We start from the raw sequence: 15,857 nt of genomic DNA on the forward strand, positions 1-15,857 counted from the left end.
CATGACGCTGATGATTGACAGGTGTCGGTGGTCTTCCACTCGGCTGCGACAGTGAAATTCGACGAGAAACTGAAGCTGTCCGTCACGATCAACATGCTCGGGACCCAGCAGCTCGTCCAGCTCTGCCATCGTATGCTCGGTCTTGTGGTGAGCTACATTTAGCATACAATGATTCATTGACCAGACCTTCAAAGCGACACTCTTCACTGATTCCCATCTCGGTGGAATAGCTTTTGTATAATTGACATATATAATTGACATTTGAAGTCATCGTGGCTCAAAGGATAAGACCTCCGGTGCATTCGTATGTATTGATGCACCGGTGTTCGAATCCCGCAAGCGGGTACCAATTTTTCTCATGAAATATGTACTAAACAAATGTTCAGAATTGACTTCCACGGTGAAGGAATAATATCGTGTAATAAAATCAAACCCGCAAAATTATAATTTGCGTAATTACTGGTGGTAGGACCTCTTGTGAGTCCTCACGGGTAGGTACCACCGCCCCGGCTATTTCTACCGTGAAGCAGTAATGCGTTTCGTTTTGAAGGGTGGGGCAGCCGTTGTAACTATACTGAGACCTTAGAACTTCAATCTCAAGGTAGGTGACGCATTTACGTTGTAGATGTCTATTGGCTCCGGTAACCACTTAACACCAGGTGGGCTGTGAGCTCGTCCACTCATCTAAGCAATAAAAAAATTTAATAATAATAAGTATAGTTGGAATTCGTTCGACTAGTGGGGGAGCACTAGTAAGTAAATAAACGTGTCCTCAAATTGCAGGCTCTCGTTCACGTTTCGACGGCGTACTGCAACTGCGAGAGGGAGAGGGTCGAGGAGACGGTGTACGCGCCGCCGGCCGACCCGGGGCACGTGGTCGCGCTGGTGCAGACCCTGCCCGACGAGCTGGTGGACAGGATCACGCCGCACCTAGTCGGTGAGTGCACCGCGACGATACGGAACTAAACACACGCGCGTGACTCTCGCAATGAAGGAACATCGTAGTGTAATAAAAATAAAAACTTGTAGTGGTGCGAGTGTTTTAACGTTCCCGATAGCGTTAAAGTTAACTCGACAGCGTTAAAGTTTTGTATATGGTTGGAACGTTTGTCTAGGTTTGCCGCCAGTGGCGCTGTTTCAACAGCATACAAATTTGCGTTAACTTTTACGCTATCGAGAACTTTAAAAACTCTGACTACTTGTAGTGTTGCGAACGTTCTCGATAGCGTTAAAGTTAACTCGATAGCGTTAAAGTTTTGTATATGGTTGGAACGTTTGTCTAGGTTTGCCGCTAGTGGCGCTGTTTCAACAGCATACAAATTTGCGTTAACTTTTACGCTATCGAGAACTTTAAAAACTCTGACTACTTGTAGTGTTGCGAACGTTCTCGATAGCGTTAAAGTTAACTCGATAGCGTTAAAGTTTTGTATGTGGTTGGAACGTTTGTCTAGGTTTGCCGCTAGGGGCGCTGTTTCAACTGCATACAAATTTGCGTTAACTTTTACGCTATCGAGAACTTTAAAAACTCTGACTAAGTAAACTGAACATAGGTCTCTCCAATCGATCTCCAGTGCGGCCGATCCGTTGCCACCTACATCCGATATGACCCAGCGATGTTGACTAGATAGCCGGGCCGTCTGCGAGGTGATTGCGTTAACTTCTGCGCTATCGAGAACGTTTAAAAACTCGCACTAAGCACCACTGTACAAGTTTTTATTTTTATTACACTACGATAAATCTTTCATTGTGTGAGTCACACGTGTTTCATATTTCCTTAACCCTATTAGTGCTGAGCTTATTTTCACATATTTTGCAAAAATTGCTAAAGGATTTTTGAAAAAAAAAAAAAAACCTTTAAGAAAAACATTAAAAGAAACATCCTAAATTAACAACAAAATAATGTTTAATGGTTAATAATGTTTAATAAATGCTATTATCTTATTAAAAAAACGTTATATGTAACTCGCGCTACGACACGTCCTTACAGGTCGATATCTAATGACTAATTTATGTGTATTTATTATCTATGATGCAATCGAACTGCGCTTTAGTCGGTATTCCGACGCTCCGCACTTTATACGCATTAATAGAGCGTCGATATAGCGACGGTTATTTTTATTTATTTATTGCTTAGATGGGTGGACGAGTTCACAACTCACCCGGTGTTAAGTGGTTATCGAAGCTCATAGACTTCGTAAATGTCGTCACCCACCTTGAGATATGAGTTCTAAGGTCTCAAGTATAGTTACAACGGCTGCCCCACCCTTCAAACCGAAACGCATTACTGCTTCACGGCAGAAATAGGCAGGGCGGTGGTATCTACCCGTGCGGGCTCACAAGAATTCCTACCACCAGTAAGAAAGCGCACAAAGAGCTAAGAACACTTATAACAGAATGGACTTTTCAATGTGGCTTAATCTGTTGTCCTTATACGAGTATTAGATGTGGAATATATCGATGCTCTTGTTTTTTTGGGTCCACAGTTCACAGGCCTAACACGTACACGTTCACGAAGGCTCTGGCCGAGGATATGCTGATCAAGGAGAGCGGGAACCTACCAGTTGCGATCGTACGACCTTCAATCGGTGAGCTAACTTTTATATATATATCTATCCCCCTTTAATATCAGGAGGATTTCATATTTTTTCCCCTACCTATGCTGATAGCTTTGAGAGCATAATTGAGCTTCACCCTAACGTGTAAGTGAGCTCAGGGGCTCAAACCAGATATGTCGCTAATACTGGCCCTAGCAGTAGCAGTGCTTCGCAGAATCTACCGCCGGATCGGAAACGCGACCCACTGAGAAGATCCGGCGAGAAACTCAGTGGGCTGTGTCTATGGGCGATCTTCTTACGAAGGCACCGGAATATCTAGTTGACTCTGGGGGAAACGAATCCGAAGATACTGGGAATGAATTTGTTTCTAAGCGACCTACAAGACTAAAACACGCATTAACAAACAAACAAGGCAAAATTAGATAATCTAAGCGACTTAGTAACAGAAATCGAAATAATTATTTTAGTGCGCCGCGTAGGGCACCGGTGACCTACACGGCAGGCGAAGGGTTATATATACTATAGGATATTGGATAGATCGTTTGTCCTCTTCTAACCCGTATTTCGGTTAAGAGACAGAAACGTATCAGACTCGGATACGCTAACACATTAATGTGCGTAATAAATTGGGAATTTCGTCATGGCCTAAAGGATAAGACGTCCGGTGCATTCGTATCGAGCGATGCACCGGTGTTCGAATCCCGCAGGCGGGTACCAATTTTACTAATGACATACGTAGGTACTCAACAAATGTTCACGATTGGCTTCCACGGTGAAGGAATAACATCGTGCAATAAAAATGAAACCCGCAAAATTGTAATTGGCGTAATTACTAGCGGTAGGACCTCTTGTGAGTCCGCACAGATAGGTACTACCACTCCGTCTATTTCAGCCGTGAAGCAGTAATGCGTTTCGGTCTGAAGGGCGGGGCAGCCGTTGCAACTATACTTGAGACCTTAGAACTTATATCTCGAAAATGGTCACAATCGATGGCACGTATTTTGTTATCTCGAATCGAAATTATCGCGGATATGTCGCAAGTCGGATTCCGCTTTCATTACTGCAATCAACGATCAAACATTTCACTTATAAAAAAAATTGGCTGCATAACGTCCGTATCTTATCGGTGTAAAAAAAATATATGATATGATTCACGATTAATTTACACGTGGAATTGGGCCACTAAAGTGAAATAGGACAATCTTGGTTCACGTTTTTAATAATATTTCAAGATACGCAGCGGTAGGCAGCGGCTTGGCTCTGCCCCTGGCATTGCTGAAGTCCATGGGCGACGGTAACCACTCACCATCAGGTGGGCCGTATGCTGGTCTGCCTGCAAGTGCAATAAAAAAAAAGAAAAAACGTGCTTTAAAACGCAATCTTAGCTTTGGAGGGTAAAGGTCATACATAGATAATACACATAAATTAGCTATAGATAAGGAACTCAAGCATTCAACAAAAATGTTTACGGGCGTCGGCCACTAGATGGCTTCGCTTCGATTAGTCTCTCATTGCTCCTGTAGACGGCAGTAACATATTACCTATATTTTATTTTTAATGAGGGATTTTGTAAATTTTCAGAAACCACACATTGATAAAATTTAATCTATTTATCTATAACAAATAAAGACTTGTACATATGATTTTTAATATTTTATTTTCTGTGTTTAGTTCTACAGTAATTAAATGTCTTAACTTTAACAACATATAAGTTTAGGGGTAGCCGCTACAAGATGTCGCTAGTTTCCATACAGAAAAAATATTTGTCTTAACGTATCGCGGTTTCAAGGTCCTGGTAAAGGCAATGACTGCTCTGTGTGTTTAAGAAAACGTCCGTCAAAAAGCGCCTAATTAAGGTGGCGCCACCGTAGCAAGGAGTTTTCATTTCAAAGATGGCGCCAAAAGTGATTTTATTAGATAGCTTATAGCTACCACATTCGTATATACACACTGGTAACGTAGCGTTATTTCAGCGGTTTTTTGATTACTAATTGACTGCTCACATTACCATTATCACACTTTATAAATTTGTCTCCTCACTTTTACCCTCCACAAACCTAACCTAGTAATTTTCATTTGACAGCTACTTCTCTGACATCATCGTGACATCTTCTTTTGCATTATTATGCCGTTAGGATAGTAAAGTAAAATTTAAGATTAATTTAAAAAAAAACTTAGTTAAGAACATGGAAGTTTAATTCATTATCTGTATCTACTGTTGCCAACGTGACGTTTTGTGATATATATTTTTTAGTTAGTTTCATGCTGTAAGTTGTTCGCATCAATTTGCGTAACTCGAAAACGTAAAATCGTGTTGTATTGGATACATACCTACCTGACGCCATAAAACGTCATTTAGAGGAAGAGTTTCTTGCCTTGGACACATTGGGTTGTATAAATATAAGATTTCTTCTTCGTTTAGAACTTCTTAGAACTTATATCTCAAGGTGTGCGGCGCATTTGCGTTGTAGATGCTTATGGGCTCCAGTAACCACTTAACACAAGGTGGGCTGTGAGCTCATCCAAACAGATAAGCAATAAAAAAAAATAAAAAAAAATTGCTTTAATCACGATAAATTACAATGCATTTTCCAGGTTTTCAGGTTTTTACAATGTCGTAATCAGTTTTTTCTCGGGAATTTTCACAGATAGCCTATCATTTACCACGGTCGGTCATTGATAAGTGTTTGTATTTCACAAATATGATACTGCACGAATAGCTGATTACGGAATTAATATTAAATTGCCGGTTTTCTTTTTTGTTGGTGTGTTTCAAAAAATAGATAATTCCAACTAGATATCGCTTTACGCAAACCTGTAGGTATCATCCATCGATGGGAATAAACAAATATAAAAACTACTTAAGATGCGTAGAGGGTAGAGAGATGCATGTGACTAGGACATGTATGGAAATGGTAGAGCAAAGTAGAAGAGAAAGAAATCGACCGAAGCAGACATGGATAAAGTGTGTGAATAACGATATGGAAGAAAGAGGCGTGAGTATTAAGGTGACGGCTGATAGAGGAGAGAATGGAAAAGAAAAATTCGCTGTGCCGACCCCCCCTAGTGGGATAAGGTGGAGACAAAGAAGACTTTACACACGACTGACCGTCGTCCGTGATCACGAAAACTGTAAAATATTCGAAAAGTAGTAAATAATTTAAAGGCAGTAAAAAATAATCGTAAAAGTAATTGTTTTTATGGCTATGACACGCGAAAACCCGAAGATAATGATACAAACTAATATGAAAGTAACAAATAGTTTTAAAGTTGCGCGATTGTCTACATTACACACACAAACACACACACACACACACACACACACACACACACAATTATTTTATGGGTTCTCACCACGATCTTCAGATTTAATGAGTTACTAAAGCTTCAGCGCGTTACAATCGCAACAATAATGGTAAAAATCCATTTAAAAGAATGTGTGGGTAAATATATGTAAATGTTACAATGTATGAGACTTCAATATGGAGGATAGAAGTAAGAAGCACCATCTCAGTTTATTAAAAAGTGTTCGTTGAAAGGAAGCCAGCCAATTAAGGTGGCGCCACAGTAGCAAGTGGATAGTAGTAGCAAGTATTACTGGTGGTAGGACCTCTTGTGGGTCCGCGCGGGTAGGTACCACCACCCTGCCTATTTCTGTCGTGAAGCAGTAATGCGTTTCGGTTTGAAATGTGGGACAGCCGTTGTTACTATACTTGAGACCTTAGAACTTATATCTCAAGGTGGGTGGCACATTTAGGCAGTAACTAGTGGCTCCAGTACCCACTTAACACCAGGTTGGCTGTGAGCTCGTCCAACCATATAAGCAATAAAAAGGAAGATATAAAAAACAGCATCATAAACTATTAAAGAAGGATATTAAATTAGGAAGGAAAGAAACTGTGCTTGCGTAAATAATAATAAATATATTTTCTGTGATTTTAAATACTGCATATTTTTTAACTACACAAGTCACGAAAAATATTAAATTATACAAACTCAGCACACTTCGCTTTGTTAAAGAATGGTATATTCATATCATTTCCACTTCCTACACTAGCGCTATTTCGGTGATTCTTCCAACAACAACTTGATGTATACGGATGGACAGTTTTTCAACTTGTTTCCTACACAAGATAGTCCTCCTTGCTTCTACCATTCATACACTTAAAGAGACGAGGACTCGTGTCTCAGGCTGAGCGGAATTCAGATTATATTTGAAGACTTCTGTCATGATAGACAAGAGGAGGAGAGTCGTAAATTTCCCGGTCAACTTCTTTGACGTTTCTGATTTGAAAGTCGTAAATCGTGACGAAAGAATGGCGACAATGAAACTCTGAATACTGCTATTAAGTGAATCGTAAGATTGAATAAAAAACGTACTAATTATTTCACAATTGCACTTTAATTTTGACGGAAAAATGTCTAAAAATTTCTCTGTAATAAGTAAGGGACATTCGGCTACAGAAACCTACTGAATTTCTTTCTAAGCTTAATTTATAATTTAAATTGGAATACGGGCAGTTGAAAATTGAGAAATAGGTAGGTAATGACTATGTTATTATGAACGAAGACAGAATGACAAGACACAATAGTGGAGAGAGAGAGATTTAAATCCATTATATCGAGTCGGCATATGTATATATGTAAATATCTGAATAAAGCAGTTCTAAAAAAAAAACTTTGACATGAAGAGCGATAGGAAATCGATGAGGATTTACAGAAAACATCTTTGATTTTCAGTGCTCTCCTCCGTTCGGGAGCCAGTGAAAGGTTGGGTCGACAACTGGAACGGTCCTAATGGCATCGTCGCCGCTGTGGGGAAGGGCATCTTCAGAACGATGCTGGGTTCCGGAGACAAGGTCGCTGACCTCGTCCCGGTCGATACCGTTATCAACCTGATGATCGTGTGCGCCTGGAGGACGCATTTAAGACGGTTAGTCATGTGTATCTATAGTGTCTGTAGGGATCAGTACAGAGCTGCAGAGGACTGTGTCTACAGTAGTGTAGTATAGGACTAGAGGCTAGATATAGGTCGGATCTGTGTCTGTTTGTATACGAGAAGATCTCGGGATCAGTACAGAGCTGCAGAGGACTGTGTCTATAGTAGTATAGTATAGGACTAAAGGCTAGATATAGGTCGGATCTGTGTCTGTTTGTGTACGAGAAGAGCTCGGGATCAGTACAGAGCTGCAGAGGACTGTGTCTATAGTAGTGTAGTAATAATTTAATGCCATATATGTTTACAGGGATCAGGGCGTCGTAGTTTACAACTGCTGCACCGGCCAACAGAATCCGATAACGTGGAAACGTTTTGTAAAATCAAGCTTCAAATACATGCGGAAACATCCTTTTAGTAAGTCACTATAAAAGCTCATTTATAGTTTAATTTCCCAGCGTCTAATTCGGTCAATGTATGATTAAGGGATCATGTCATTGTGCGTCAATATGAAACTGAATTCATTTGCAAAGCTCTGAGCTTAATGACTGCTGTAAATGGATAAAGAGTGAGCTATTCAAAATTACCAAAACAAAGAAGGCCTTTCAAAAGCGCGGATGTGTTTCAGTCCAGATGATTCAAAACTTTGATGTAGAGAATTACAGTTACAAATAGTTTATTAATGCGGTATATGTCTAGTGTTCTAAGAAATTATTTCAAATGTTTCAGTCGGCTTTGCGATCGCATCATTAGATGCAATTAGAATTTGCGTTATTACTGGTGGTAGAACGTTTTGTGAGTCCGCACGAAGCAGTAATGCGTTTCGGTTTGAAAGGCGGGGCAGCCGTTGTACTGTAGAAACGGAGACCTAAGAACTTATATCTCAAGGCGGGGGCGGCATTTGCGTTTGTAGATGTCTATGGCCTCCGGTAACCACTTAAAACCAGGGGTCCATGAGCTCATCCACCAACATAAGCCATAAAAAAAAGCAGATTGTATACTTACTACCTCAATGACTAGTTAAGAAATAGGTTTAAATTCTATTCTCGGTAATGACATTGTCAGCGTTGATAGTGTCATGTCCGCTATCTGCCATCGACACTAATGAAAGCTATAATTTCGCTAACCAGTAATGTAAAGCAAAGGCGATCGCGCTACGATTTTTAGCTACATTGAGGGCAGTGTATACAGTGAGGGTATTCGCATGTAATCATATTATTGTTTTTAAGTTTGAAGTCTCCGGCATGCAACCGATAAAGTCGAGTCAATAAGGACTCAATATTTGGGACTTGGACCTCATGTCTGAAGCTGACTTTTGGTAATCACGTTGTGTTTTCCGCGGTCCATGGTCTACAGCTTTAACTAGATGAGCCGTGAGCTGGTCTATTCATACACGCACATACAAAAATGTTAAGGATGCTTCAGTAGTATCTTCCGTTGTTGACAAAATAAATTATCTTTAAAACAATATTTGAAAACGGAAAGAAACAAATTTCTAAAATATTAATTTATATGATCACATCTCAATTTTCACAATTTGTGCCGGACGACAATGAAAGTTTCAAAATCTGTTCTCAGCTGAAGTAGTTTGGTATCCTGGAGGTGACATCACCAGCAACAGGCTGAAGCACAACGTGCTGACGCTGATGCAGCATCGGGCGCCGGCTGTGCTCATGGACCTGGTCTCCAGGACCACTGGCAACAAGCCCATGTAAGCTGATGCCATGTTTTACTTGTAACGGGCAGCTAACACAGAACACAAGGCTTTTTTGACAGATATCTGAATCGTGCTAACGACATTTTCAAAATAAGTTTACATATACACAAGCTCCGAACAACATTCGACGTCACTTCGAATCCTCCCGATCACTATGGGTGCTTATGGCTATTCCAAGTACCAGTCACCGTTCTCGTCGAACCTGTTGAGTGCGATGAAAGGTTCGTCGTAAAAATCGGCTCACAGACACAGCCCACTGAGTTTCTCGCCGGATCTTCTCAGTGGGTCGCGATTTCGATCCGGTGGTAGATTCTGCGAAGCATTGTCCCTACTAAGGTTAGTGTTAGCGAATTCGTTAGGCTAAGCCCCATGAACTCGTCTACACGTTCGATGAATCTAGTATAACCCCCCGAGGTCAAATGTTAGGCAAATTATATAACATTCATATCCAGGTCCAGATCTTCCGTCGTTAATCTTCCAAGTATTTTTAAGTAATTAGTGAATATTAAGTTCTTCTATCAACATCATTCCATTATACTCCAATTCAAAGCATGAGATAGTCATCATCAGACCTGGTACTCATCTCCCGAATTCGGTGGCGGCGTTCACGTTGTGACACCTGCGGATTCCGCATCAATTCATAACCAGGCTCATACTAGATATACTACTGTTATACTACAGGATGGTCAGGGTTCAAAATAAGTTGGAGAAGGCGGCCGCCTGTCTGGAGTACTTCACCACGCGCCAGTGGTCGTTTGCGGACGACAACGTGCAGGCGCTCTGCTTGCTCCTGTCCCCCGAAGACAGGAGGACCTTCGACTTCGACGTGAAGAACATCGACTGGGACGCTTACATCGAGTCCTACGTGCTCGGGATCAGGAGGTTCTTGTTCAAAGAGAGCCCCGAGACGTTGCCCAAGTCCCGGTCGCTATTGAAGAGGTATTGTCGATATCTTGTGTCTAATCCAGTACGTATTGTTAAGCGAAACGGTATGTTAAGTTCACAGTCATCGCGATCAGATATCCTGAGACAGAACCCGAATTCATTATTCAGCCACGACCGAATTGGCTACCGAACCGGTCATCGATCTCGCCGAACCCGTCGCTTGCGACGAAGGGCTCGACGAGTAAATTAACCCACAGACGCAGCCCACCGAGTTTCTCACTGGGTCGCGTTTCCGATCCGGTGGTAGATTCTGCGAAGCACGGCTGATGCTAGGGTTCGTGTTAGCAACGTCGTCAGGTTTGGGCCCCGTGAGCTCACATACTAGTTAAGGTTACGCTGAAATAGCCTCTCAAGGCTATCAGATTAGGTATAAAAAAAAGTTACCGAGGTTCGTATGTATCATAATGTAAATGCCACCACTCACTCTAAGAATTGAAGTCTATCTATCTATTTTATAATAATTATGCGAATTGTTTGGTTTGATATTTGTTATACGATGGATTTTTTTCCCGTGGAAGTTATTCGTGAACATGAATCAAGTACGTATTTTATTAGAAAAATTGGTAGCCGCCTGCGGGATTCGAACACCGGTAAAGTCGTATCGCTTGATACGGACGCACCGGGCATTTTATTCCTTAGGCCATAAAGTCAATCTCGGAACCCATAGCCTTAGTTTTAAAACCAAAGTCTAAAGGGCCGTAAACCACCCCTCTCCCAATCCCAAACCGAAACTCATTACTGCTTCTCCATAGATACAGGCAAGGTATGGATCGACGTGCCTTCTATAATGGCAGAGTTGGTATTGATAAAAACATATCCTTTCAGATTACACATAATCCATATACTAACTCAAGTAGCGGCCGTGTTCTTCATTTGGAGATTCCTGTTCTCCCGCTCGGAGGTCCTGCGCGGACTGTGGCGGCGCATCGTGGACCTGCTGACTCGCGCAGCCCGCCTCCTCGCCATAGCCTGATGCTCAACGCCGGTATATATACTAAATAACTGACAGCGCCCATTTTTTATATTAGGAATGCTTCCGTAATCGCTACAAATCTACCTACGTGTGACCGGTGTGCGTCAGGTTCGAAGAGTTCAGACCGATGACTGATTCCGCGTGCAATGCTCAAGACGAGAACGTTTCAGGCTTTAAAACTGAACGGAACGATGTCCGTCACTCGTGCGCTGACGTCCGCACTACAATGAATAAACAAGAAAGGATTCGAAAGAAATCTGTACATAAAAACGGCAGTTGAAAAGTTCGGCGAAACGGTCTTTGGGCTTTTCGTGTGACAATTGAACGACAGTATGTTTATTATAAATATAGCAAGCAATACCTACCATCATGGACACGAAAATTCGGACGGTGTTCATTTAGTAAATGTAACCCAAAGTACAATTAATGCTAAAGCAATTGATGTTCTTACAGTAATTATCGAAGCAGAATCAAGACAAGTCGTTGTCATGTGTGACACCAATAGAGATATTAATATAAACGAAACGGCTTATGAGATGTTAAAATAGACATATTTTAATCGCGAAATCGTGAAAAAACGGGTTGAGAAATCTGTGTTTTTTTTTGTCTCGCTTCTTGCGTCCTTTGTGTGTGAATAGAAACATCTAGAACGATGTTACTTTGTTATTTGTATCCAATAATTATTTCCATAACGCTAGGCTGTTCACAATATTTATTATAGGTTCCGTTATCGATCGGTATATGTAATTAATAGTTATTTCACATTTTGTACCTTCGTGAAAGCTTGACGAGGTTGTGTGCGTCTTCGCATACACAGACGGACCGACAAAGAAACTCGATTCGGTACTGTCGTTGTTGTATTAATTAGTTAAATTAATTGGAGGATGGTGTTGTTTTGCGTGAAAACGTCCCGAAGTTCGATCGCTTAAACAACATTCGTGACTCGAAAACGTGGAAAGCTCAAAAAAATATATAGAGATACACACTAGTCATCTACTTTGTAAAGAAATAATATTTAAAGTAAAAAAAAAAAATGTATATTGAATTGCATAGGTATCCAAGTAATGATTAAAGTTTTAATGAAAGTTTTCAATTGTTATAACAATTTTTAGGTTCTTTTTTCTTTCGGGTCTGCTATTTCGTATCAAGCAAAAAGGAAACAATGTTTTTAAACAATGGGAACTCTTGTGTCTTGGTTTGTTATTTTGAAAAACGCATGCGTGCGAAACCTCTCCACGTACTAGATCATTATGGAGATCGAGTTTATAAGATAGGAATAGCAGACTTTGATAATATACAAAAGGTGTGGTGAGGCGGTAGGTAGCGGCTAGGAATGTAGTTTTGCAGTAATGAATTAAAAAATAAAACAAACATTAAAATTTTTAAGAAAGCGCTTCCCAAATTGGGGATAGAAATATTATACGTCACCATTTTTTGCGTTTATTCTTCGGGGATTATATCATATTCACATTTAAATGTTTCAAAAGGCTTAAAGATTTACTATTTTTTAGTTCCGGGTAAATTCTACCATAACGTACAATCGTTGTAGCTCTACGTTAATGTCAAACAAAAGTCAAATATTTTGCGTAATACGTAAATCTTGCATACGGTTATTATCAGATATAATTACATTTTTAAAACTCAATCGTAAGTTGAACAATAACTTTTATAGTTTCGGAAAATATACGAATATCACCAGTGTAAAGTTATGTATGTTATATACATATGGATTTTAAGTTTAAATATTATTCGAATCGGTTTTGGTTTATATAGACGATTTTGTAATTACATCATGAAATTGAATTGAATGAATCCATAATTCAGGGTCACATTTATTTTCATTCCATAAATACGTTATCCTAAACTATTTATTCATCATACATTTCGTACTAAAGTTTTTTTTAAACTTTATTTAACTTCCTCGATCCTTAATATTTGCTCTTCCATTTTTCCTATCGACGTGTTGAAAACTTAAAAACTTTCCATACAATCACAACTACGCTTCCTTGATAATGTTTAAATATAATTAGTCATATTTTGTTGGAAAGTGTTAAAGCTACGAAACTAAACGCTGGCGTTGCAAAATAATATAGAATATCGGAAATAACTCTGAGTCTGATTGCTTAGTCTTAAATGCCAAACAAACTTTAAAAGCATATTTTTCCATATTATCCATGTTTTTTAGTATTAGATAATCATGAAAATTTTGGTGTAAAATTTATTTGATCTCAATGATACCTATTCCAATGACCAAGGTTTTTTTTTAAAAAAAAAAAGGGTTAATGCTATCATTTCATTGCTTCCAAATTTTCTCCGAAATCACTTTCACATGTTCATTTGAAGTCCTATCAATTATGGGCGTATTCCTTGTCTTCTATAAAATCTAAATTTATTAATTAACTGTTTCACCAAAACTGTTTTCGTGAAGGATTTTTTTTTTTCTAACTTATAACGTATTATGACAAATCTATTATTACAACGTTTTCTCTTCGTAGTCACTTAGATTTCTAGTTTAAATAAATAAAATAAAAAACAGAAATGTTGGTTCAGTCTTGCACTGAGTACTTGTTAAATAATGCCTAAGTTCATACTGCAAGTTAAGTGTTAGAATATTAATTAATTATTAAGTCTAACAGACTATGACGCTCTCGCTTTGATATTATTGAAGATTTTCATAGAATGGATTTTAATTTTGACCACCTTAATCGCAGCATTTGAATTTTCATATCAAATGAAAAATTACATATATAAGCTATGGTATGCATTATGAGAGAGAATCTAGGATTAATTACTATGGCTAATTTTGTACATGAAAGCTTGGTTGTAGAATTAAAGTTTTGAAGTATATAAAAATAGACCAAGTTCCAAAAAGCTTTGACGATCAAAATTCTTCAATTTCATTCCTAATTTTGTTTATATTTCTTGGGTTGGATGTTATCGAGTATTGTGTCAAAAGTCCATTCTGTGCTTTTTCGTGGGTTGGGTTAATTTATTTTTATCATCAATGCAAAAATTCAATTCCGGGAAGGAGATGTGATTTCTCATGTGAACATTTTGACCAGAAATTTCAGTTTGAAACTGCATTGTTTTTCGGTTATTTTAGTTTGCATGTTGACCGTAATATACCAGAACAAAGCACACACGATCAGAAATTGAATAAAATAACACTTGGTGACACCCAGCTATTGCCTTTTAAGATGTTTCACTTTCTTGAGAAACGTAGATTCAGATTTTGAGTTTCATCAGTTGCCAATCTGCTTGTAATGTTAACTATAAAGCCCAATTTCCCAAGTAAGTTTATATGGCCATTTAAAAATGACAGTCATTTGGTTTTCTTTGTTACTTGTTTGTGTAACAAATGGTCAATTAGCAAACTTTTTTTATTCTGGTCAAATGCTTTACCTAGATGACATGCTAATGGTTGCTTTAAGATGTTTGTTTTAAATTAGCGGTGTCCAGTGATCGAATAATGTTTGACGGAAAATTTGAAATTTTTATTGAATATATACCTGTAAAAACGTATATGTAGATTACTAATTTCACTGGGCATTTGTTTTTGCTTGTAAGTATAAATATATGTAAATTTTGAAGAAAACACAGTTTTTGTTATTTTAGCGGGCTTGTAAAGTTTTTTTTTTTCATTTCATTTTTACCTATGTTTTATTTATTTAATTAAACAATTAAGGTAGTTGAAGAAAGAAGTTGTTTGTGTGTATTTATTGTGTAAAATATTGAGTTACCCAAAGTTGAATCCAAATATATTTCTGCCATTATATGTTGTTTGCTGTTTTAATTTTTACTTTAGATGTCTTTAATTCTTGATTAGTTTTCTAAAATGAATACTTTATTCAATTGCTATATACAATGATAAATTTCGATTGATTCAAAATGAATGGTTACCTAAATAATAGTGTATGTAGCGATGAAATTAAGTTTGCGGTTTTTGAAATATACTTAAGAATTAAAAAAAAAACCTAGTTTGTATTGATTCATTAAAACTTGTAAGACACTATCAAATACATATGATTAAAATACTACATTATACATATTATACCATTGTTCATAGATCAATTGTATTGGGGTTTGTTAACATAAAAAAAAAAAAAACGATTATTAGATTATTGCTTAAGAAGCCAACAACTGATTTTCTGATATCCATATTTTTGGTCATTTCATAAAACTTTTTACCGTTTTTTGGATTGAAATAGTCTTCCCATTACACTTCAATTCAGACATTTTTTGCACAAAATATCTGTGTAGCGAATTTTCTGAATGTCATTAAATTTAAATTATAACTACGTAGTGGTTTTGCTATGTGTGGTTATTTGGCTTTTTTTAGGGTCTCAAGACTCTTAACTTTAGATAAAGAAATCTCGTCCTAATGATCACTATATCTATCTGTAGTGTATATACGTATATACATTAAAACTAATTGAAATGTTAACATTATAGGGTTGTTAGCCTCTGTTAAGAAGATATATCAGACTCATTTTTATAAAAGATACTATAAATCTATATATATTTACTGTCTAAATGCGAGTTCCTTAGTAATTTCAAAAGCCGCAAAAGTGCGTTTGCAAAGTTGATTTTGCTTTTCAGCCAACGGGCGTGTTTCAGATATTTAAGCGGTGAAATAGAATGAAATGTTAGAAATGGATAAATGGAGTTCGTTCGGAAGTATTTGGATTTTCGGCATCCATCTTGTTTTAAAGGACAAAAGCATCGTGATAC

The 15,857-nt window shown here is 38.2% G+C and overlaps 1 protein-coding gene across 4 annotated transcripts in view; it reads left to right on the forward strand.

The window, feature by feature from the left end:
- LOC101741449 (putative fatty acyl-CoA reductase CG5065) overlaps positions 1 to 14,901 on the forward strand; it is a 52,646-nt gene extending 37,745 nt beyond the window's left edge. For all 4 annotated transcript variants that reach the window (XM_062675360.1, XM_021350965.3, XM_004930719.5 and 1 more), the window contains exons 5-12: positions 22 to 147; positions 784 to 937; positions 2,484 to 2,585; positions 7,296 to 7,488; positions 7,802 to 7,908; positions 9,070 to 9,202; positions 9,890 to 10,147; positions 10,979 to 14,901. In XM_062675360.1, the coding sequence (XP_062531344.1) occupies positions 22 to 147; positions 784 to 937; positions 2,484 to 2,585; positions 7,296 to 7,488; positions 7,802 to 7,908; positions 9,070 to 9,202; positions 9,890 to 10,147; positions 10,979 to 11,126 (1,221 nt within the window). In that variant the 3' untranslated portion in view covers positions 11,127 to 14,901. The remainder of the gene's footprint in view (positions 1 to 21; positions 148 to 783; positions 938 to 2,483; positions 2,586 to 7,295; positions 7,489 to 7,801; positions 7,909 to 9,069; positions 9,203 to 9,889; positions 10,148 to 10,978) is intronic.
- Positions 14,902 to 15,857: the final 956 nt, after the last annotated feature.

Source organism: Bombyx mori, chromosome 23 (genome assembly GCF_030269925.1).
Source record: "Bombyx mori chromosome 23, ASM3026992v2".
Classification (NCBI taxonomy): Eukaryota; Metazoa; Arthropoda; class Insecta; order Lepidoptera; family Bombycidae; genus Bombyx; species Bombyx mori.